The sequence below is a fragment of the Scyliorhinus canicula genome, chromosome 11, assembly GCF_902713615.1.
Source record: "Scyliorhinus canicula chromosome 11, sScyCan1.1, whole genome shotgun sequence".
NCBI classification, from domain to species: domain Eukaryota; kingdom Metazoa; phylum Chordata; class Chondrichthyes; order Carcharhiniformes; family Scyliorhinidae; genus Scyliorhinus; species Scyliorhinus canicula.
This window is the reverse complement of record NC_052156.1, coordinates 84,898,157-84,922,981: the sequence shown is the minus strand read 5'-3', so window position 1 is coordinate 84,922,981 and position 24,825 is coordinate 84,898,157. Positions and strand designations below refer to the sequence as shown.

At 43.4% G+C, this 24,825-nt stretch overlaps 1 protein-coding gene across 2 annotated transcripts in view; it reads right to left on the bottom strand.

The window, feature by feature from the left end:
• rad54l2 (RAD54 like 2) overlaps positions 1 to 24,825 on the bottom strand; it is a 170,865-nt gene that overhangs the window by 62,728 nt on the left and 83,312 nt on the right. For both annotated transcript variants that reach the window (XM_038810813.1, XM_038810812.1), the window contains 3 exons: positions 11,109 to 11,280; positions 6,246 to 6,379; positions 3,502 to 3,546 (listed from right to left, as the gene is read on the bottom strand). In XM_038810813.1, coding sequence (XP_038666741.1) covers positions 3,502 to 3,546; positions 6,246 to 6,379; positions 11,109 to 11,280 — 351 coding nt within the window. The remainder of the gene's footprint in view (positions 1 to 3,501; positions 3,547 to 6,245; positions 6,380 to 11,108; positions 11,281 to 24,825) is intronic.

Here is a 24,825-nt window from a genome sequence, read left to right as displayed (position 1 = left end):
AATACTAAGGAAATCAGAAACACAAAGGGACTTGGGTGTCCTTGTTCACGATTCTCTTAAGGCGTACAGGTTCAGTCGGCAGTTAGTAAGGAAAATGCAATGTTAGCATTCATGTCAAGAGGGCTAGAATACAAGATCAGGGATGTACTTCTGAGGTTGTACAAGGCTCTGGTCAGACCCCATTTTGAGTATTGTGAGCAGTTTTTGGCCCTATATCTAAGGAAGGACGTGCTGGCCTTGGAAAGGGTCCAGAGGAGGTTCACAAGAATAAACCCTGTAATGAAGAGCTTGTTGTATGAGGAACAGTTGAGGACTCTGGGTCTGTACTCATTGGAGTTTAGAAGGATGAGGGGGGAGAGGGTCTTATTGAAACTTATAGGATACTGCGAGGCCTGGATAGAGTGGATGTGGAGAGGATGTTTCCACTTGTAGGAAATACTAGAACCAGAGGACACCATCTCAGACTAAAGGGATGATCCTTTAAAACAGATGAGGAGGAATTTCTTCAGCAGAGGGTGATGAATCTGTGGGACTCTGCCGCAGAAGGCTGTGGAGGCCAAATCACTGAATGTCTTTAACACAGAGATAGATAGGTTCTTGATTAATAAGGGGATCGGGGTTACGGTGAGAAGGCAAGAGATAAGGGATAAGAAAATATCAGCCATGATTGAATGGCGGAGCAGACTCGATGGGCTGAGTGGCCTAATTCTGCTCCTATGTCTTATTTCCTTCCAAGGCCTGGGCAGGTCATGTATCCTGAAGACGACTGTGGTCCTTCTGATTCTTCCTTGGGTTGGTGTTTATTTTTAAGAACTAATAGAGTAGGGAGAAATGAGTAGGGGCGCACACCAGGGAAGGGTGGGTTAATCCTTATTTGAATTGTTGAAGTGAGAGCTTGTTTGCTGTAGCTCTACTTTGTTGGAGCCCTTCTTCGGTTTGGGGGTACGTTTGTTTGGGGAATTAGGCTCCTTCTTCCAAGTGGTCTTATATAGAAGTTTCCCAGAGTGCCCTCTTCGTTGTGGTTGGGTCTTCTATGGGGAGGCAGTGTCTTTGTTGAGACAATGCTGTCTTGTCCCCTAGTATCCTCTTTACGATGGAATGCAGCGCTGGTCTGGGAGTAAAGTTCCTGAGCTAGCTCTGGCATTCCTCCCTTAGGGAGGGTTCTTTTTCTTTTCACCTGTGTGAGCAGCGTACTGTTATAAACCCTGGTTTGTTTCAATGGGTTTCAAGGGTTTCCCCTTATCGGTCCCTCTCCCAAGACACCCACTATTGCCTTAACGGTACTTCTCTTCGGTGGTGGGGTCTCCCCAATTCAGGCTGATGTGATTTTTTTTCTAGTGTTAATGGGATTGGTGCACTGCCCGGGGTGTGGTTGGGGAGGTACAGGGTCAGCTCAGTGGTAGGTTGTGTGTGTGTGCTGGGTGCCCTAGTGGTACTGGCTCCTGTGTGTCAGAGTGTGCCGGACTAGGCCAGGTCCAGTGCTGTGGTTGGTATCCTGTTGCCCCTTTATGCTTGGACCATCCTTTCTTGAAGCCGATTAGGGACGACCCGAGATATTTGGTTTTTCTTTTGAAGTTTTTAAATTTCCTTGGTTGACGGAATTGTTTGTGGACAAGGACCTGGGATTGAGCAGAGACCTATACTGTGGTTGATATCCTGTCATCTCCCCCTCCCTTTCTGGTTGGGACGTTCTCTTGTCTGAACGAGTAGTGTTTTTTGTCTTCTTCATTAATAGGTGGTGGGCATGTAACAGCTCAATATGGTCCCGTAGCTGGGTTCTGGACCTCTTTATCCTGTGACCTTGTGCTCCTGGTAGTTCGCCCTCTTTTTTAAAATCCTGTTTCAATTAGGCTGTTGGTAGGCGCTGACCATTATTCGGATCTATAGCTGCTGTTCCTCTCTGTACAAATATGTGAAATGATGATCTTTCTGTTCTGTGCCTGAGGTTAAGGTTATGTTGTGTTATATGATATACGTATAACATCCTTTTAGAACTGGGCTTGCGCAGGGCAGCAAGGTGGCGCAGTGGTTAGCGTTGCTGCCACACAGAGCCTAGGACCCGGGTTCGATCCTGGCCCCTGGTCAGTGTGTGTGTGTGTGTGTGTGTGTGTGTGTGTGTGTGTGTGTGTGTGTGTGTGTAGTTTGCACGTTCTGCATGGGTCTCCCACCCACAACCCAAAGATGTGCAGGATAGGTAGTGTCGTAGCAGTAATAGTAGTAATAATAGTAGTAGTAATAGTAGCAATAATAATAGCTTATCGTCACAAGTAGGCTTCAATAAAGTTACCGTGCAAAGCCCCAAGTCGCCACATTCTGCCGCCTGTCGGGGAGGCTGGAACGGGAATTGAGCGCTGCTGGTCTTGTTCTGCATTACAAGCCAGCTGTCTTAGCCCACTGTGCTAAACCAGCTCCATGGATTGGCCATGTTAAATTGCCCCTTGATTGCAAACATTTAATTAAAAAACTGGGTGTGCATTTTTTCTATGTATTTTTCCATTTTTGTTATGATAGGTATAAAAGGATACCGATGGGTTTGGTATTCAGGGGAAGGAGGTTCTGGTGAATCATTAATACCTCTGGTCCCGTGTGGAGTTTGCACATTCTCCCCGTGTTTGTGTGGGTTTCGCCCCCACAACCCAAAGATGTGCAGAGTAGGTGAATTGGCCAAGCTAAATTGCCCCTTAATTGGAAAAAATTGAATTGGGTACTCTAAAAAAAAAAATTTTTTTAAGATACCTCCAGTGAAGTTGAGATGTGTGGTGTGCGTCCGAATATGGCATGAAAAATTTATCGTGAACTCTCATGGGCGTTGTGAGCAATCATTGTATGGAAAGATGTGCACCATTTTACCATATTTTCATGGCTTTATCCTTCTCTCCCTTATTCTTTGGTGGTACGTATGGAGACTTCTAGTTGAATCTAATAATTGTATTCAGCCAGCTATATCGCTGTTCTCCTGTTTCCCTCTGTATCCATGTACATTGAGACTTTTTTTCTTGCTGAGCTTACCATCCTGTGGCTTTGTTGCGTTAGTTGTTAAAACGTAAAACATCAATTTATATGCTTTTTAAAAATCAGTACACAGCTGATTTAAAGGGAAAATGTTCCTGATAATGAATTTAATCATCGCTACTACATCGGAGTGGTCATTCATGCAAAAGCATGGAAGTAAGACTTTTACTCCATTGCTCAACAACTATTACTGATCTTCTCCCAGTAGGACATTTGGCAATAAAAGGAAAAAGCTTTTATGGGCAATTAACGGCCCCGGTGAGGGGCACAGCTTAATCGTTACCAGCTGTCTACTTTGTGCACATAACTACAGAAACTGAAAAGATTTGAGGGGCCCTTGGGATTTACTGCATAGCTCACCTAAAAAGTCCCTTCCTATTGACCCTTTGACATTTTCAATCACTGGTTAAAAGCAAAAGGCTGGAGCAGTAAGACTACTTAAAAGCAGCAGTACTTGTAAAATGCTTTCAGATAAACATATTCACTTACCCTCATTCCAGACAGGCTCTTTTTTTAAGGATTGAGTATTGGATTCTGAGGGTAGTAGAAAAACAAATTTTAGAAACAATGATCAAAGATCACTTGCTTAAGACAAGTCTGACCTGGGCAGTCATGGTTGAACAGCTTTTTAAATTATCATGACCACTGTTCAAATCTCTTATGAATCTTTACAGCTCATCTCGCTAACCTCACTCAGCACTCAAATCCACAGAGATATCTGCATTCTTTCCTTCTTGCCTATTACACACCACCAGTTCCTTTCACCCTTCATTGGTGTCCATACCGTCAGTTATCTATTCCCCGAGCTCTGAATCCTTGAAACCCTTTTTTTTTAAACTTCATATTTGTGATCATCTGACCTGACATCTTTTTCTAGGGCTTAGAGCCAATCTTTCTCTGACAACTCGCCTGTGAAACACCTAGGAAAATGTTATGATATTAAAGGATGTTACACAATGCAAGCTGCTCTTGCTGCTGTCCAGATTAATGTGCATCCGTTTGAGGTAACAAGTTTAACAATATTAAATATGGGGAACTTCAGGAATAACATTTATGCTCAATGTTTCTACCTTGATCAACTTTGGGTTTCACCCCCACAACCCAAAGATGCGCAGGGTAGGCGGATTGGCCATGCTAAATTGCCTCTTAATTGGAAAAAATTAATTGGGTACTCTAAATTTTTTTTTAAAACTTTTGCTAAGGCATGCCCAACATTTTTACATTGGTGAAGCATGCTTGCGTTGGAGAGCCTCATTGGGAAGCATGAATTGGAGAGTCAGGTCTGAAAGCCATCTTGGGAAAGCTGCAAAATTCTCAATTTCATGCATTCAAATTAATCTCCAGAATATCAGGTGTGCCAAAATTGGATCTGTTGATCGCCACTACAGGTTTTCTAAACCTGTGCTCGGTTGCTTGTTTGCAGTACAGTCGTGTGGAATTACTTTATTGTCCCTCATCGGCTTGTTGACTTTTGGCTGAAAACCTATTTGCCAACAAACACAATTTCCTAAAATGCAGGTTTAAGTCAGGCTGATGAGGCCCATATCTGTTCGGATCGGTTGCATTTTCCTTTCTTTCCTCATGAAGCAGTTTTCATGCCAGATTCAACGAAGGGTATCCATCGATTATGTAGCCATCTGGGATGGCCACTTCCAGAATACAAAATGGACACTCGCAAAGAATGTCGGGAATTGTGGACAATGTCAGGAAAACAAGCAGGCACAGAGCCTGCATGCATATTGGAGAGACAGCTCCCAGACGGAATCGAAACTATAGGTTGATTAGCATATTGATGGTCATCTCCGGGAAACAAAGGACTAATACTCAGATAGTTGATACTGTTGCAGACATCCCTGCGCCAGTTCCCCAAACCGAAAGCACAAACAAAGCCAAGCCAACCGCCACCTAAGACACGCCCAGCCATCAGGGCTCCCACCCCTTTATTAGTCAAGATCAATACCAGTGATCAAGAAGCGGCCCAATTAATTGGGGCCAAGTTTAAGGCCCGCCTAAAAGCACGTGAAGCTCCTCCAGGTTTAAGAAGGAACCCCCAAGAGAGAATCGCTCTCTTGGAATTGGCTCTCAAAGTGGAGACACCCTTCCACCAGCTGCACCAGAAGCAAGTTCAAGGTCAATGCTTGCTACCAGACGGCGACCTTAACTGTTCTCCTGTACCTCTTTGAACCCAACAGCCTCAGATCCGAACAACGGCCATTGTTTCTCTGACTGAGTGGGCACCCAAAGTTAAGTATAGGCGTTAGCGTTAAAGATAGTTTAGTTTGCAGTACTTTGTGCATGAGTAGATCTTACTGTGTGTGTAAATAAATAATATTGACTTTGAACTAACTAACTGGTGTATTGGCTCTTTGATCAGTATTCGGGTTTGAACCTTGTGGCGGTATCAAGAGATACCTGGCGACTCTAAAACAAACATAATTAGGATTAAGGAAGGCGACCATATTGACTGCCATATTTATAACCAAATAAATATAGCTACAATTAGTGAAACGCCACAGCATTCAAGGTTACAGACCAAGTGCTGGAAATTGGGATTAAATCACACGATGGACCAAAGTACCTCTTTCTATGCTGTAAAACTCTGACTCTGTGACATACTATTATTATTATTGGGCAGCACGGTAGCATTGTGGTTAGCACAATTGCTTCACAGCTCCAGGGTCCCAGGTTCAATCCCGGCTTGGGTCACTGTCTGTGCGGCGTCTGCACATTCTCCCCGTGTGTGTATGGGTTTCCTCCAGGTGCTCCGGTTTCCTCCCACATTCCAAAGATGTGCAGGTTAGGTGGATTGGCCATGCTAAATTGCCCTTAGTGTCCAAAATTGCCCTTAGTGTTGTGTGGGGTTTCTGGGTTGTGAGGATGGGGTGGAGGTGTGGACCTTGGATAGGGTGCTCTTTCCAAGAGCCGGTGCAGACTCGATGGGCCGAATGGCCTCCTTTTGCACTGTAAATTCTATGATATTAGCTAATTCTTTTGCAGGAATTGACCACAAACAGCTCACCTCTGTCTGGATTTCACGTCGCAGGTTTCTGTAAATGTATACGGCTGACATGAAAATCCCAAAATTATACGGCAATCTCTACCAACCATAGTTCTTAGAGTTCTGCTTTTTGGCACAAGCAAATGTAAGTGATGCTAGGGAAGAACATGTAAATGATCAGTAAAGGCTGCAGGCAGCACAGAGGCTAGCCTGCTGGTCGCTGTCCCACTCTCACCTTGGAGGAGTTCAAATGGCAATGTGGGTAACACAAATTCCTTCCTCTGTTGCTCAAGACGTTTCAGACGCTCTAATTCCTCCTGTTGTGCTGCTTTGGTTCCAGCCTCAAGTTGGTCCTCCCGTAGTAGCTTTCTGTGAAACAAAGAAACAAAAGAAGAAATATTAAATGAATTCAGACCAAAAAAAGACACACTTTAGAACTGTTGTAATTCAATTATGCAAACTTTCAACACAACTGTTTTATTAGTGCACTGCAATTACACAATGAAACAAAAAAACACAAATTCCTAATTTATAACTTCCTGATCTTGCTTGACAAACAGGGAGAAAAGAGATAATCAGTTAAAGTCTTAGCATGCAGTTGCATGGCAGCAGGGTAATAACAAGACTTATTTTTTTCTTTGGTACAAATCGTTATTAGCAGAGTCCCACTCGTTCCCCATTATCATTTATTATGACTGACATTAAGGACATCAAATTGTTCTCCATGATTTCTATTTGTTTCCTTGTATTTAGCCACTTCCTCCAGTGAAAGGATACAAGATATTCATTTAACAAGTCAGTCTTTGATAGGCATGCTGCTTTGCCACTCTTCAATACATTTATAAATATTTTTGCTGTTAATTTTAATATCCCTGGCAAAGTTTTTATTCACATTTCTTTTGGCACTTAAGTAACAAGTGCGTCCTTTGTTGCTTGTTACATTTCTTAAAGTCGGCTCGGTTTGCATTTTGTCTTGTATTTGCAGAAGTCTTCTCTTTTGGCATGATACTATCTGACCTCATTTGTTAGCTATGTTTGCTTAGCTACACAAGTGGAACCTTTGCCTTTTAGGGTTACGTACTGGCTTTGTAACCTACACAGGTTTACCCATCAACAATTCAGGACTGACTTATTGCAATTAATAGATTTCTCAACTCTTCTAAGCTTGTTTTACTCAGATATAAAAGCTGCTTTGCGATTCTCTCTTCTACACTGCATTTGCAAAATGCTGCCTTGTTACATTGTTTGTTAATTAATTAGATTCAAGCTCCAGTCTGAGGGAGTGCATTGGAAAACACTGTCCTTCAGAGTTCACTCTACATATTCTAGCATTCCATTCGTTTCAACCATCATTTTGAGGTTCACCTCCAAGACACACAACTTGGGCATGCATCATGAATCCTTCACGGTTGCCGAGTCAAAAGTCTAAAATTTGCCCTACTTAATAGTATCTGAGACCCTTCAATATTCAGACTGCCAGACAAGGGTGGCAGGTGCACGGAAACACCACCAACTTCAAGTTCCCCTCCAACCACACATCATCCCGACCTGGAACAATATCGCTGTTCTTTCACTGTCACTGCGTCAAAATCTTGGAATTCCCTGGAACAGCACTCTGGGTGTACCTGCACCACATGGACTGCAGCGGTTCAGGAAGGTGGCTCATCACCACTTTCTCAAGGACAGTTAGGGATTGACAATAAATGCTGGCTGAGGCAGCAATGCTCACATCCTGTGAAAGAATACAACAGGTTTCAAAGAAAGTAGGCCAGCACCATGTTATCAAGAGCAACTAGGAATGGCAGCAAGGTGGTGCAGTGGTTTGTGCTGCTGCCACACGGTGCCGAGGTCTCGGGTTCGATCCCGGCTCTGGATCACTGTCTCACGTGTTTGCGTGGGTTTCACCCCAACAACCCAAAGATGTGCAGGGTAGGTGGATTGGCCATGCTAAATTGCCCCTTAATTGGAAAAAATGAATTGGGTACTCTAAATTTATTTTTTAAATGAGCAACTAGGAATGGGCATAAATATCAGTGCTGCTGCCAGTGCCATTCATCACAAATTTATTAAAAGTAATTATTTTGACCTATCAAAATGATCAAACTTAACATGCCAACACCAACTCCCAGCTTCCTTTCTAATTATCCCTCAAATTCAATTCCCCTTATTGTATATTTATTAGTTTATCTTTAGTTTTTAATTGATCTCCCCAATTGCAAAAGGCAGTTCAGTCCTTCAGCTTATTTTGCAAACTGTCTTAAGCCAACTCTCCTCTCTATTTTATAGTTGCAAGCTTGTCTGGTTAAGCTGACACCAGGCTTGGAAATTCAGAACATTGACATTGATTTAAAAACTGTTCAAACAGTGTGCCTGCACTAAATATCTCTCGTCTCCCTCCCAGTCTGACAACATACTTTGAGTATCCGGTTTAGCTGTTAAAGAAATAAAACAAGCTTTTTATTCAGTCCAATATTTCTTCCCTGTAGCATTTAATAATAAGTCTTCCATTTGTACCTTCGGCAAAAATGCCCTTTAGTCCAAAACAAAACATGGGAATTCTAAAGGGGGGAGGGTCATCCCAGCGATCTATGGGAGGATTTTGGGAGAGGATATGGCTTCTATGGAGGGGGTTAAGGCCAAGTGGGAGGAGGAGCTGGGGGTGGCGCTGGAGGAGGGGCTGTCATGTGAACAGTGTGGGAGGGGCCCGACCAATCACATACATATGTTCTGGTCCTGCCTGAAGTTGGAGAAATTTTTGGAGGTCGGTCTTTTGCACCACGTAGGCAGCTTTCATGTGGATTTAGAGCCCAGTCCCCTGGGGGCCATATTTAGGGTGTCAGACTTGCCGAAGTTGCAGACAGGAGCGGATGTTTTAGCCTTCGACTTGCTGATTGCTCGCAGGTGGATCCTGGAGGTCAGTATCTGCACCCGTGCCTCAGTGTGGCTGGGGAATGGCCATGCTAAATTGCCCTTAATGTACTAAAAAGGTTATGTTGTTAGGGTGGAGGTGTGAGCTTAAGTAGAGTGCTCTTTCTAAGAGCCGGTACAGACTCGATGGGCCGAATGGCCTCCTTCTGCACAGTAAATTCTATGATTCTATAGGATACAGTTTCTTCCAACTGACATTATCTTATTTACACGTGGGTGACTGTAGAATCCCTACTGCTACTACGGTAGTGATTGGACACCACCCAGTGGGAAATCAACCAATGGGTGTTTGGTCCATAGGCCTCAGTCATATCCTAACTTTACTGGCTGAGACAAGAGATATTTGAATGCTCCAAACTAGTGTACAGCATGCCATGCAACATGTCAGGAATAGAATGGATACCTAGGAGTTACTTATCAGATTGATGCTGATGGAGATGCTCAGATCAAAAAGTACAACAATCCCCTCAATCCTGAATCAGTTGAGCTTGAGAGCAGTAAGGGCACAATGATGAGTACCAAGCAGGGCACCACAATGAGCTGAAAGCGAGGCTTTCAACTTTGGCAGCCTTGGATTGGTTAGGGAACAAAGTAAATCAGCCTATATCTCTGCCCCTTATTGCTATCAAGGTGACAGGTGTGAATTTTGAGTGAAAATGTGATTCAGCCCTTTGGCCAAGTATTATGGTAGTAATGCCATAAGTACACATCATTCAGACTCAAAAAATTGCCTTTTTGGTATGGAATTGATTAATCATGACAGGCTTGCATAATCTTTCAGTTTTTTTGTAACTTCATGGCTTTTAATTTGTTTGTGGTCAGGTTCTGAATCAACTTCCTGTGACAATGCACATGATGCGTCTGCTGTGTGTCTCCATTTCCATGTGAGCATTAATAGCTCACTGACAAAGATTGAAATACTTAATTTAACAGGATCACCATATTGATGCAATCATGAGGGCAAATTGCTTCACACTCGTAGTGTTCAAATTGGCTTGTTTATTCAATGGATCATAAAGACTGGGAAATTTATTTTTCTCAGTGTTAAAGCAGTGAATAACTGAGCCACATTGGCCAGGAATGCTGCAGCTTAGACCAGTGTTCTGGTTCTGAGTTAACTAATGTCATCTGGGAAACAGGAGGGAAGATAGAACTACAGTTAAGAACCAGAGTTAATGCCAACCTCATCTCTAACACAAAAAAAATTATAATTCTTGGAATAAAACAGCCCCGAGGCCTCAGTAGGGATTTGAGCAACAACAGTGCAGGCACAAAATGGTTAGGCTGTTATCAATATTGATGATGGATCATTACAATCTTGCCAAAATCTTTTGTTTCTGTTTTGGTTCGAGAGATATTAATGCTGGTGAATAGAAAAAAAACCCTTCTTATTTACCTTAAGGTGTAACATGGTTAAATTCAGATCAATTCAGTCCAATGGTGTGCAGGTTAGGAGGATTGGCCATGCTGAAATGCTCCTTGTCCAAAAAGTTATGAATGAAAATCATTTATTGTCACAAGTAGGCTTCAAATGAAGTTACTGTGAAAAGTCCCTCGTCGCCACATTCTAGTGCCTGTTCGGGGAGGCTGGTACGGGAATTGAACCCATGCTGCTGGCTTGGTCTGCTTTACAAGCCAGCTATTTAGCCCACTGCGCTAAATCAGCTTAAAGAGCACCGGTTAGGTGAGGTTACGGGGATAGGATGGGGCATGAGCCTAGGAATGCTCTTTCCGAGTGTTGGCGCAGACTCTATGTGCCAAATGGCCTCCTTCTGAACTGCAGTGATTCAGTGGTTCTAAATGCTTCCCCCAGTACAAGTAATGAAGTAATATATTCCTTATTCAATGCAAGATCTTGCACAAGGTTCTGTATCAGTCCACTTTCACATAAAACTTCAAAATTAACTGATAACTAGGCATGGATTATATTTTCCTGATCAAATTGTTTGGCATCTTCTGAATTGGCACATTCTACCAGCTGAACAACTCTCCTTTGGTACCAGTATGTGCTTTAGAGCAGAACAAGCCAATCATATCAGATTGTGCAGTTGGCTTCAGACTACTCTGTGATCATGCAGAACAGAAATCTGCATCAGTGTCTGTGTACATAATGCAAAATCATTGCTCTTTCCCAGAACCCAAGAGATTAAACAGGAAAAACGTTTTGTACCGGATGTTTCTCCTCATGTGGACAGATTTTGTCGATCTCTGCTTCTTGCCATTTTCTGAGCAAGCCTGCTTCTTTTCATTCTGTGATGAGGTAGTTGAAGTGGAACGTTTCCACCCCCTGGCATCGGGCTGTGGAGAATGCTCAGAACTGACAGGGGTGGGCTCAGAATCATCTGAAAGAAAGAATGGGAACAGGGGTTGACATGTGTTAGTTTGGGCTCTCTCCCAATATTCTGCTTGTGCTCACATTAACTAACTTTCAGGACAGGCTTGGGCCTCCTACAACTGAACCAGAAGTAACTTCTACAGCGTGAACAAAACAGTAACAATTACCCTTCACTCAAGGACACAGCGTCAATTGCACTCTTCTGATCATTCTGCTAGGGCACAGTAGGCGAAACAGCTGGCTTGTAATGCAGAACAAGGCAGCAGCGCGGGTTCAATTCCCGTACCTGCCTCCCCGAACCGACGCCGTAATGTGGCGACTAGGGGCTTTTCACAGTAACTTCATTGAAGCCGACTTGTGACCATAAGTGATTATTATTAAAACACCACTGACCTTTAAACTGTTTTCTGAAATGATAAAAACAAATGATATGGAAGCTTTAAAAGTCTGCCATATTTTGTGACCATTTTCCACAAGGGAAAAAAGGTTGTCTCTTTAAACGTTAACCTTTCAAAGTAAACTGTATTCCCACAACTGTAAAATCACATACCTCAGTGGGAGATAGTTAATGTGCTGATGGGAGTTGCTTTCCCCAAATATGTTAAACAATAAACAACTAGTTAGCTTATCTTGATAACTTATAAACACCTCAGGCCCAGCACAGGTATAAAGGCAAGCTCTGGAGAAAATTTTCAGGAGGTAAGTTAAATAAAAGTTATTCTAAAGTGTGGACGAGTGGTGTCTTCATAATTTCATGACACAGGAACAGGTTATACTGGGTGAGCGAAAATGAGTCTGTTCATAACTGCTGCTCAGTACATATATACACTGACAAATAAAGCATCTGAATGATTTGTAACTGGCTTCATCTTACTGCGTGTTTTCTTAGTTTACACCCCCCCACCACCACCACCACAGTGCCTTGCTGCCAGACCCTGGTTCAGCTAAGTGAACTAAAAAGACAGTAAGAAAAACTGCTGTAGTTATACCTGGTTCAGGTATCTCTGGCCCCTCAAGAACAAGTAAACAGCATCGCCACAACATCAAATGTCTCAAGAAAACCCAAATTCTTCTAATAGACTGTCAATCAATCATTCTTTCTGTTACCATAGGAAATTAAACACAGCTCCTCTGGCCGTCAGATTAGCGACCTCAAGATACAGCCCTTGGGATGTTGCACCTTAACTGGTTACCCTCCATTGTCAACAAGCCATTACATGCTAGATGTCACAGAAATGAAATGATCTTGATCTAGAACTTGTTACGACACCCTGGGCTAATGCACAGTCAATTCCAGCCTCAAGAGACACGGAGTCGCAACACAAGTGAATTAACCAATAAGTCGTATTAAAATACCTGAAGTCTTTGGTTCTTGGCTCTCCAACAATTATAGTCACCAGGCTTGTAAATGTTTGTTTTTATAACAAGTACTATGATGAGATATGCAGTAAATACAACTAGTTAACAAGCTAATACTTGAACTCTCCCCCCCCCCCCCCCCCCCCAACAGTCTACAAACATACACAAGACAGGCAACAGAGGGGTGGAAAGGGGTAAAAATCATAATGGATGGGGAAAATAGTGGTTAGCACTGCTGCATCATAGCGCAGAGGACCCGGGTTCGATCCTGGCCCCAGGTCACTGTCTGTGTGAGGTTTACACATTCTCCCCATGTAAAAATGATGATACAGGCTTCTTGCCTCAAAATTACATTCCAATAAACATCCACAGATCAAAAATATAACAGCAAAAAATAAAAGGTAAAATATGGGAATAAACAGGGAGTAAACAAGAAGGACCCTTACATTGCACAACCATGACCATACTAAAAAATCATGACCTGGCCTAGAATCCAGCACATCAGTGCAAATGATAAGGCTGAAGCATTTGCAACATTCCTCAGCCAGAAGTGCCAAGTGGATGATCCACCTTGGCCTCCTCCGAGGTCCCCAGCATCACAGATGCCAGTCTTCACCCAATTCGATTCACTCCATATGATATCAAGAAATGGCTGAAGGCATAAGGGGTCTCAGTTCTGACAATATTCTGCTATTAGTATTGAAGATTTAGCTCCATAACTTGCCATGCCCCTAGCAAAGCTGCTCCAGTACAGCTACAATCCTGACATCTATCCAGCAATGTGGAAAATTGCCTAGGCATGCCCTGTCCACAAAAAGCAGGACAAATCCAACCCAGCCAATTACCGTCCCATCAGTCTATGCCCAGTCATCAGTAAAGTGATGGAATGGTTCATCAACAGTGTTATCAAGCAGCACATTTTCTCAGCAATAACCTGCTGACTGGCACTCATGGTTTCCACCAAGGCCACTCAGCTCCTGACCTCAGTTCAAACATAGACAGAAGAGCTGGGGAGTGGCAGCACGGTGCCACAGTGGTTAGAACTGGTGCCTCACGGCACCGAGGTCCCAGGTTCAATCCCGTCTCTGGGTCAGTCTGTGTGGAGTTTGCACATTCTCCCTGTGTTTGTGTGGGTTTCGCCCCCACAACCCAAAGATGTACAGGGTAGGTGGATTGGCCACTCTAAATTACCCCTTAATTACAAAAAAAAATTGGGTACTCTAAATTTATCAAGGTAGCATCTAACAGAGTGTGGCATCAAAGGGCCCTAGGAAAACTGGAGTCAATGGGAATCAGGAGGAAGATTCTCCGGTGGCTAGAGTCATACCTGGCACAAATGAAGATGGCTGCGGTTGTTGGAGATCAATCATCTCAGTGCCAAGGCATCACTGCAGGAGTGCCTCAGGATAGCGTCCTTGGCCCAGCCATCTTTAGCTACTTAATCAACGACCTCTCTTCCACCATAAGGTCACAAGTCGAATGTTTGCTGATAATTACACAATGTTTGGCACCATTCACAACTCCTCAGATACTGAAGCAGTCCATGTCCAAATGCAGCAAGACATGGACAATATCCAGGCCTGGGCTGACAAATGGCAAGTAACATTCATGCCATATATGTGCACGGCAATCCCATCTCCAACAAGCAATAATCTAACAATTGCCCCATGACATTCAATGGCATAACCGTCACTGAATCCTCCAACATCAATACCCTGGGGTTACCTTTGACCAGAAACTGAACTGGACTAGCCATACTGTACACAGTATTCCAGATGTGGTCTCATCATTGCCCTGTATGACTGCAGCTACTCCCCTACTTTTATACTCCATTTCCCTTGCAATATAAATAAACATTCAATTTGCACCTTAATCACTTGTTGTGCCTGCATACTAACGTTTTGTAATTCATATACCAGAGCACCCAAATTCCTCTATACCTCAAAGTTCTCTCTATTCATTTGAATAATTTGCTGTTTTCTATTCTTCCTGTCAAGTGGACAGGTTCATATTTTACCACATTATACTCCATCTGTCAAATCTCACCTAACCTAACTAAATCGTTTTACAGGCTCATGTCCTCTTGGCAACTTACTATCCCAGCAAGTGGGTGGCACGGTATCACAGTGGTTGGCACAGTTGCCTCACAGGGACCTGGATTTGATTCCTGGCTTGGGGTCACTGTCTGTGAGAGTCTGCACCTTCTCCCCGTGTCTGAGTGGGTTTCCTCCGGGTGCTCCGGTTTCACCCACCCAGTACAAAGATATAGTTGGGTGCATTGGCCATTCCAAGTGTCCAAAAAAAAAGGTTAGGTGGGGTTAGTGGGATAGGGTGGAGGTGTGGGCTTGGGTATGGTGCTCTTTCCAAGGCCTGGTGCAGACTCGATAGACAGTGATAAACCATTATTTTTTGGACTGGAAGAAAAAAAGAGAACGGTTTTCATGGGATCAGTATTAGGACCACTACTTTTCCTGATCTATACCGATAACCTAAGCTTGGTATTTATTTATTTTATTTTTGAATATTAACATTTTTTTTTTAGAATATCCAATTCTTTTTTTCCCCAATTAAGGGGCAATTTGGCATAACCAATTCACCTACCTTGTACATCTTTTTAGGTTGTGGGGTGAAACCCACACAGACACGGGGAGAATGTACAAAAACTCCACACACACAGTGACCCGGGAGCGGGATCGATCCCAGGTCCTTGGCCCATGAGGCAACAGTGCCTCTAAATTTTTTTTTTTTAAAGTTTGTCAAACATGATTTCCCTTTCATATCATTAAGCAGTCAGCATGATTTTATGATTTTCTAAATGCCCTGTTACTACTTGAAGGATTCCTGCAATTTCCCAATAACAGATGTGAGGTGAAGTGGCCCATAGTTTCCTGCTTTCTGTCTCCACCTTTGTCAAATAGGGATGTTACATTTGTGGTTTTCCAATCTACTGGAAAATTTCCAGAATATAAGGAATTTTGGAAGATGAAAAGAATGCATCCAGTATCTCTGCAACCACTTCTAATATGATTCTCGGAAGCAAGTCATCAGGGCGAGAGGACTTGTCAGCTTTTAGCCCCATTAGTTTTCCCAGTACTTACAATTAATTAAATACTTTTGAAGTTGTAATACAGAAAACGGGACAACAAATTTACACACGCTAAGCTCCCACAAACTGAAATGTAATAATAACCAGAGAGCCAACACCATGAAAACAGGATATGGGATAAATATTCCCCAGGACACTGGAGTGAATTCCCATCCTCTTCTTTGTAATAGTGCCATTGGATCTTTGTGTCTCCTTCTAATGCAATATGGGCGTGCAAGCCAGCTGCTGTGGACACGATATGCGCATGCACAGAAATTCAAGACACACCATTTTGCTTTCTGTCTTGATTATTCCAATGTGCTCTAAGTTTGTGGATTCCATGGATCCCACACATTACTTAGTCAGCAGGTTGCTCAGAATACCTAACTCAGAGGCATTTTATTGATACTTGGATAAAACGTTACATTATTTTATGAGAAATGACAGGGACAATCCAGAATCATTACCGAACACTGATGCTTCAACGCACTTTCAGCGATCCGAAAAATACAGTCAAGATAGGAAAGAAAACTGTTGCAATGTTGTACGGAGCTCACTAATTCTAACGGTTTAATTCTGTCTTAACATGCAGACATTTCTGTCACGTTCTCAAATTTCTTCAGCTTAAGGAGGATCAATGAATTATTGTTGTAGAATTAAATATGATTTAGCAAAGTACTGTGACATGTGCGTGATCATTGCACCATATAAAGATGGCCACACATAAAACTAAGCATACATGGTATTGGCAGCAAACACAGCCTTGACCTTTTAATATCTAACTGGCACCTCCAACAGTGTAGCACTTACTCGGTACTGCACTGGAATGTCTGCTTCGATTATGTGGTCATGGCCTGAGTGAGTTTTGAACCCACAATTTTCTGACTCAGAAATTAGATTACCCCCCTGACTGAGACACAGCTGAAAATAAACCTGAAGTCCAATTGAAAGATGTAAAACATTGATCTGGTTTTCATGTGTCGACACAATCATAATTTGCAGGTAATTCCCAATATATGTTATGTGTTTTAAGGTCAGTTTACACCCTTCTTTGAAAAAGTTATATTTAAATTCTCTCAGCTGCTCTTTCCCCATAACCTTCTCAATTATTTTCCATTCAAGTATTCATTCAACGCTCTTTTCAATACTAGTGAATCCACTTCCACAACCCTTTCATAAAGTGTATTCCAGATCGCAACTCACTTGAGTAATAAAAAAAAGATGCAGTGTCACCTCTTGCTTTTTCACAAATCACCTTAAATCTTGAATCACTGGTACTTCTGCCAGTCAAAACAGTTTCACTTAATATGTCAAATCCATTCAAGATTTTGAACACCTCCAATTTCCGCTTCACCCACCCTGCGCTTAAGGGGAATAACCTCAGCTTCTCCTAGTTCCTCCACAGAAGTAAAGTCCTTCATCCTTGGTACTATTCCCAAAAAACTCTTCAACACTTTCTCAAAGACCTTGATATCCTTTTTAAAGTGTGCCCGAAACTTGAGTTCCATAATTGAACAATGCTTTAGCTGAGTTTTAACCAAACACTGTTTAGCATAAATTCCTCTATTAATAAAGTCCAGAATCCCAAAGGAGTTTTATAAAATAAAAATGTTTTCAAACTTATCCTGCCACCTTCGAAGATGCACGTACATATGATTCAGGTGACCCTATTCCTTTTACCAATTTACATTGTCTCGCCTCATTCTTCCTATAAAAATGTATCTATGCTAAATTTCATCTGCTATGTGTCTGCCAAGTTCACTAGTCTGCATCTTCTTGATGTCCGTTACTTGCCCCTTCGTTGCTCACTAAATTTCAAAGTTGCATATCATCTGCAACCTTTAAAATTATCCCTGGTCTACCTAAATCCTCACAGGTAATGCTGTTGATAGGTGATATACAAGGACTTCCAAAGAGCATTTGATACTGTCAGCACAGTTGAATCCCGTGAAATAAAAGGGACAGGGACATCATGGATACAAAACAGGCCAAGTGACAGGAAGCACTAATATAGAGAACGGCTGTTTTTCAGGCAGGAGAACAGTAGATGGTGAAGTTCCTCAGGGGCCGGTATTAGGAACACAGCTTTTCTTGATCGGCATTAATGACCTAGACTTATGAAGAAGATACAAACTTTGACATATTGTGGACTGAGGAGGAGAATATAGGCTAGTGGAATGGGCAGACACTTGGCAGATTAAATTTAAGGCAGAGATGTGTGAAGATACATTTTGGTAGGAAGAATGAGGAAAGGCAATATGAAAGAAAGCACGATTCTAAAAGAGGACCAGAAGCCTGGGGGTATATCGGCACAAATAGAGGTTGCTGAAGTCATTAATACCTGTAATGCAGATGGGATCTTGGGTTTTATATATAGACGCACAAGAGTATAGAAATGGCACAATGACGATGTCACATTGTAAGACACAGATTTGATAGAGATGTTCAGTAAGCATGGACAGAGTAGATAGGAAGGCCCTATTCCCATTCATAGGTGTGTCATGAAACAGCCACCAATTTTAAGTAATTAGTAAAAGAACCAAAAGCAACAGGATGAAAAACTTTTTTATGGAACCAGTGATTAGGATCTGGAATGCAATGCCCAACAGGGTTGTGGAGGCTGATTCAAGTATGACTTCTAGAATTTAATTTGATAATTATCTGCTTAATAAAGATTTTCAAGGCGAGGAGGAAATATGGGGGAGTGGCTAACTATAGGGCTGGTTTAGCTCAGTGGGCTAGACAGCTGGTTTGTGATGCAGAACAAGGCCAGCAGCGCGGGGTTAAATTCCCATACCAGCTTACCCGAACAGGCGCTGGGATGTGTGGCACTAGGGGTTTTTCCACAGTAACTTCATACTTGTGACAATAAAATATTATTATTAGATTATTATTGCAAAGAGCCAGCACGGAGACAGCAGACTCAGTGACCTCCTTAGGTGCTGTAACCATTCTAATGACAATAAAATTATGTCAGAGTAGCAGTTTACAAACTTTTCTTTGCAGGAGACCCCCCTGCAAATTTTGACCAATCTCAAAAGTGTCCCAACTGCTAAATTCCAAAAGACAACCTCAACTACCTGAAGAGCAAAAACTGACACCATTGCAACATTTTTTGTACCGGTATACAGCAAGATGTACTGACATGTTAGCAATAAAAACTCAAAAATGTAGAACTCTCAGGACATTGAGACCAGACAGAAACAACTCTTCCATTTTCCCTATGATCAATCTGAGTAATGCCATTCTGGAGGTGGCAGTGAAAAGTGATCTCCTGAAGTCATTTGAGATGGTGCTCGAAACATTTTTGCAAAACAAAGTGAACACTGCAGAAGAAAGATAGGATCCTGGGCTGATAACGGGCTTGCAGCCTCCTATGGCTTTGCCTGGAGGGACAGTGAAACATATTAGCCAGAAGCTTCCTAAATTGGTCTCAAGAGTAATAAAGGCTAAGGAATGATCCAACTGCAGTGGCTGAACCGATTAAAGAAGGTAGATAGAATCCATTCCCTCTAGTGGGGAGCACAGAACAAGGGTGAATTTTTTTTTTTGCTTTTAGAAATTTTGAGTGCCCAATCCACCCACCCTGCACATCTTTGGGTTGTGGGGGTGAAACCCAAGCAGACACAGGGAGAATGTGCAAACTCCATACAGTGACCATGGGCAGGGGGCGGGATTGAACCCGGGTCCTCAGTGCCGTAGGCAGTGCTAATCACTGTGCCACCGTGCTGCCCGAACAAAGATGAATTAATATTAAAATCACATTTGGCTATTCCGGGTAGTGTCGGGAAGCACACTTTCACACAAAGGGGAGTGGAAATGTGAAAGTCTCCCCGAAAGCAGTTGAGGCGAGACACAAATTGGAAATTTAAAAACTGAGATTAATAGGGCGGCACGGTAGCACAGTGGTTAGCATGATGCTTCGCAGCGCCAGGAACCGGGCTTAGGTCACTGTTTGAGCGGAGTCTGCCCATTCTCCCCTTGTCTGTATGGGTTTCCTCCCACAAGTCCCAAAAACACGTGGTCAGGTGAATTCTGAACTCTCCCTCCGTGTACCCAAACAGGTACCGGAGTGTGGTGACTAGGGCATTTTCACATTAACTTCATTACAGTATTAATGCAAGCCTACTTGTGACACTAATAAGGATTATTATTAGAATTTTGTAACCAGACGGGGTACTCCACCAGTCCAGTGTTGGTGGCAGCCCTGAGAGTCTGGGGATAGTGGAGACGACATGTGGGAGCAGAGGGGGCAGACGGGGCATCGGTTTGGTCCCCAATCTACGATATCCACCGGTTTGCCCCGGGGAGGTTGGACGGGGGGTTCCGAATTTGGCAGAGAGCGGGAATTGAGAGGATGGGGGACTGGTTCATAGAAGGAAGCTTCCCGAGTATGAGGGCGCTGGAGGAGAAGTTTGCATTGGCGGGGGAAAGGAATTCCGATATTTACAGGTACGGGCCACTATCATTTGCGGAAGCAGGTACCAACATTCCCAATTCTGCCGCTAAGGGGGATTCCGGATAGGGTGGTTTCTAGGGGTTGGATAGGAGAAGGGAGCGTCTCGGACATACATAAAGAGCTTATGGGTTCGGAGGAGTCGCAGACCGAGGAGCTAAAGCAAAAAAGTGGGTGGAGGAGCTGGGGGGGGGGGGGGGGGGGGGGGGGGGGGGAGAAGGAGGAGGAGAGAGAAGAGAGATAGAGAGCGGCCTTTGGGCAGACGTGTTGGGTAGGGTCAACGTGACCGCAACATGTGCCAGGCTCAGCCTGATCCAATTTAAAGATTGTTCACCGGGCTCACATGACAGTGGCCCGGATGAGCAGATTCTTTGGGGTGGAGAACAGGTGTGCGAAGTGCGCCGGGGGGGGGTTGCCGGCGCCATGTCCACGGGTATTAAATACGTGGGTGGCACTGAGTCTAGAGGCGGAGATTTTTCGGGTGTCACAGGACCCGGGAATCCAGGAGGAGAAAGAGGCGGATGTTCTGGCCTTTGCTTTCCTGGTAGCCCGGATGCGCATATTACTGGCATGGAGGGACTCGAAGCCCCCAAAATCAGAGACCTGGCTTTCGGACATGGCTGGCTTCCTCTGCCTGGAGAAAATTTAGTTTGCCATGAGGGGGTCTCGGTTAGGGTTCGCCCGGAGGTGGCAACCATTCGTCGACTTCCTTGCAGAGAATTAATCGTCAGCAGAAGGGAGGAGTTAGGTTAGCATAGATTAGGGGGGTAAGCAATGGTTGGACCTGTGGGAGAGGGAGGCGGTATTTGCACTATGTTTGTATTTTGCTTGTTATGTACATTGTTGACTGTGTTGCTGTTACAATGCCAAAGAAATACCCCAATAAAATGCTTATTAAAAAAAAAAGAATTTTGTAACCAAAGGTATTAACGATTCGAGAACCACGGTCAGAAAATGGAGTTAAAATGCACGTCACCCATGATGAAGTTGAATGGTGGAACAGTTTAACATGACATTGTCCATGGTGTTCTTAGTGATACTTGTCCCTCACCCATGAAAACAGTTTATCTGGTTATTTATTTCACTGCAGTTTGTGGAACCTTACTGTGAGCAGACTGGGTGCTGCATGGCCCTACATTAAACAGTGATTAAGCTGCAAAAACTACTTCACTGGCTGTAAAATGTTTTGTAACATTTCAAGGGCGAGTTGACATTATACAAATTCAATTTTTGTCTTTATCGTTTAATTATGCAGCACCCTTCCACAGTGTGTGAAATGCTATCATAAGTGTTGAGTCGTTACTTTCAGAGGTTCTAAATGTTTCTGTGGTTCAGCTGGTCTAGCTCAATGGGCTAAATCACTGTCTTTTAAAGCAAGCCAGCAGCACGGTCGATTCCCGTACCAGCCTCCCCGGACAGGCCCCGGAAAGTAGCGACTAGGGGCTTTGCACAGTAACTTCATTGAAGCCTACTCGTGACAATAAGCGATTTTCATTTCATTTCAATAAATAACAGAAAAGGATGCAGCAGGATAAGGTGCAGAAAAGGAGTTAATCCGGAAGTAACGAAACATCCAAATGTTTAGTACCGTTATACAAAAGGAAATTTGTCCGTAAAGTTGGAACGTTTCATCCGAGTCGCTTCAAAGTCTAAAAACGCAGGGTTTCACTTTTCAGTTTCAATTTCAAGTGAACACGTCCCAGCTATTACCAAGTTACATAGCTGTTACTCAGCAAAAATCAAACAAACTCTTTACAGGCACAGGGTAAAAGTTCATTGTGTAAATTACTCCTGCTTTCGGCTCATTTTAAATACAGCTATCAAGCATAATTTCCTGGTCTCCAGCACCAAGATACTAAGAAAATGGTACTTACTTGTTAAATGCTGGGTGTTATCTAGCAATAACATGCAACCTGATTTGTGAGCCAAGTCCATGCTGCTCACAGTGCCAGCTGCTTTGATTTGCCCTCAGCAGGTAATTGAGCTGAGCATTATCCAGAACCAGTGGCTAAATTTCCATCAAAGTGCTAACTGAAATCTAGTAAGAGATCTCAGGGCAGTACACCTCAAGCCACTCAAACCCAAAAGCTGCAATTAATTCAAGCGAGCAGTAACAGCGGGACTGAACAAAGATCATAACAATTCAGACTCAGCCACCTCTTCCAAGGGATTCCATACATGCAACATTCACAACACGTTAATTACCTCACAGCTGAATGGTTTTCTTTTCATTTTCAAACAGAACCACATGCACTTACATCCCACTTAAGGGATGAGACATTAAACTATGACCCCTCCCCCCCTGCTTCTCATGGTAAATTAGCCCATGGCATTATTCAGAAGGGGAGCTCTTCCCAGCGTCTTTTCCAATAATCATTTAACCAGCATCGTAAAAATCAATTATCTGGTCACTATCCCATTACAGTTGATAACACCAGGTTTGGGGAAACTTGCTGCGCACAACTTGGTTGTCACATTCCCTTCATCACAAAGCAATTAAACTTCAAAAGTACTTCTGTTGAAAAGCTCTGTGGGACATCCTGAAATGGCAAGATCACAAGAAATAGGAACGGGAGTAGACTGGGTGATCGCTTTGCTGAGCACCTTCGGTCTGTGCGCATTCAGGATCTGGACCTTCCCGTTGCTTGCCATTTTAACACAAGACCCTGCTCCCATGCCCACATGCCTGTCCTTGGTCTGCTGCAATGTTCCAGTGAAGCTCAACGCAAACTGGAGGAACAACGTATCTTCCGGTTAGGCACACTACAGCCTTCCGGTCTCAACATCAAATTCAACAACTTCAGATGATTAACTCTACCCCACCTAGACCTATTTGTTTTCATCCCGTTTCATTTCAACTGTCTTACCATTTCTTTCTTTCTGGTCTTTCGTAATATATATTTAAACCCCCCCCCCCCCCCCCCCCCCCCAAATCTTATCCACCTTTCCTTACTCCTACTCCCCTTTGCTTCCCCCTTTCCCTCCCCCCACATCTCCATCTGTCACAGTGTACCCTCTGATGTTAGTTTTTCTGCTGTTTGGACTCACACCTTTTGTCCTCTCTGGGGACTGCCATTAGCACTCTTTCCCCTTGGTTTCTGTGGCTATTAGCACCCGGTTTCCCTGGGTTTCTGTGGCTATGACTCATCTTTCATTCACACTCCACAGTAGAAATATTCCCCACATTCTCGATTCTGTTATAGAATAGAATAGAATAGAACGGGGTTGTGCCGAGCAATGATCACCCTACTTAAACCCACGTAACCCGTTGACAAAGAATCATTGGACTCAACATGTTAGCTCTTTACTCTCCCTACAGATGCTGCCAGACCTGCTGAGATTTTCCAGCATTTTCTCTTTCGTTTCAGATTCCAGTATCTGCAGTAATTTGCTTTTGTACAGGAGTTGGCCACTTTGCCCCTTGAGTTTGCTCTGTTATTCAACGGGATCATGGCTGACCCCACATTCCGCATGCCCACTTTCCTGCCCGTTCCCCTTAACCCTTGATTCCCTTACTGATCCAGAATCTATCTCAGCCTTAAATATAGTAAGAAGTCTTACAACACCAGATTAAAGACTTCTTCCTGGGCTCACCCCACTCCAAGCCGGCATCTCCTCATCATGGCTACCATCGACAGCCTTAAATATACACAAGGACTCTGTCCCCCACAGCTCTCTGTTGCAAAGAGTTCCAAAGACACTCAACCCTCCGAGAGAAGAAATTTCTCCTGATCTCAGTCTTAAATGGGACACCCCTTTTTTCTGATGGCATCCTAGACACTCCCATGAGGGGAAACATTTTCTCAGCATTTACCGTGTCAAGCCTCTTAAGAATCCTACATGTTTCAACGAGATCAACTCTCATTCTTTTAAATTCCAACGAATAGAGCCCCAACCTGTTTAACCTATGGTCATGATGTGGAGATGTCGGCATTGGACTGGGGTGAGCAGAGTAAGACGTCTTACAGCACCAGGTTAAAGTCTAACGGGTTTGTTCCTGTTGGTGAGGAGCAGTGCTCCGAAAGCTAGTGTTTGAAACAAACCTGTTGAACTTTAACCTGGTGTTGTAAGACGTCTTACTGTGCGAACCTATAGCCGTAAGACAATCCCTCCAAACTGAGGATCATCCTAGTGAACCTTCACTGAACCGCCTCCAATGACATAGTATCTTTCCTTTATAGGGGACCAAAGCATCTCAGTACTCCAGATTTGGTCTCGCCAGTACCATGTACAGTTGCAGCAAGACTTCCCTACTCTTGTACTCCAACCCCTTTGAAATAAGGACCAACATCCCATTAGCCTTGCTTGATTACCTGCTGCCCCTATATGTTAATTTTCCGTGTTTCGTGCACAAGTAGCCCCAAGGTCCTATGTGTTGCAGCCTTCTTTGGTTTTTCTCCATTTAAATAATCTGTCTTTTGTTCTCCCTTCCAAAATGAACAACTTGACATTTTCCCACATTATACTCCATTTGCCGACTTTTTGGCCACTTACTTAACCTATCAATATCTCTTGGTTAACTGTTTGTATACAACTTGTCATTCCAACTACTGTTGTCCTCTGCAAATTTGGTTACAGTACATTCGCTTCCTTCCTCCAAGTCAAATATATATATTGTAAGCAGTTGTGGTCCCAGCATCGATCCTTGTGGA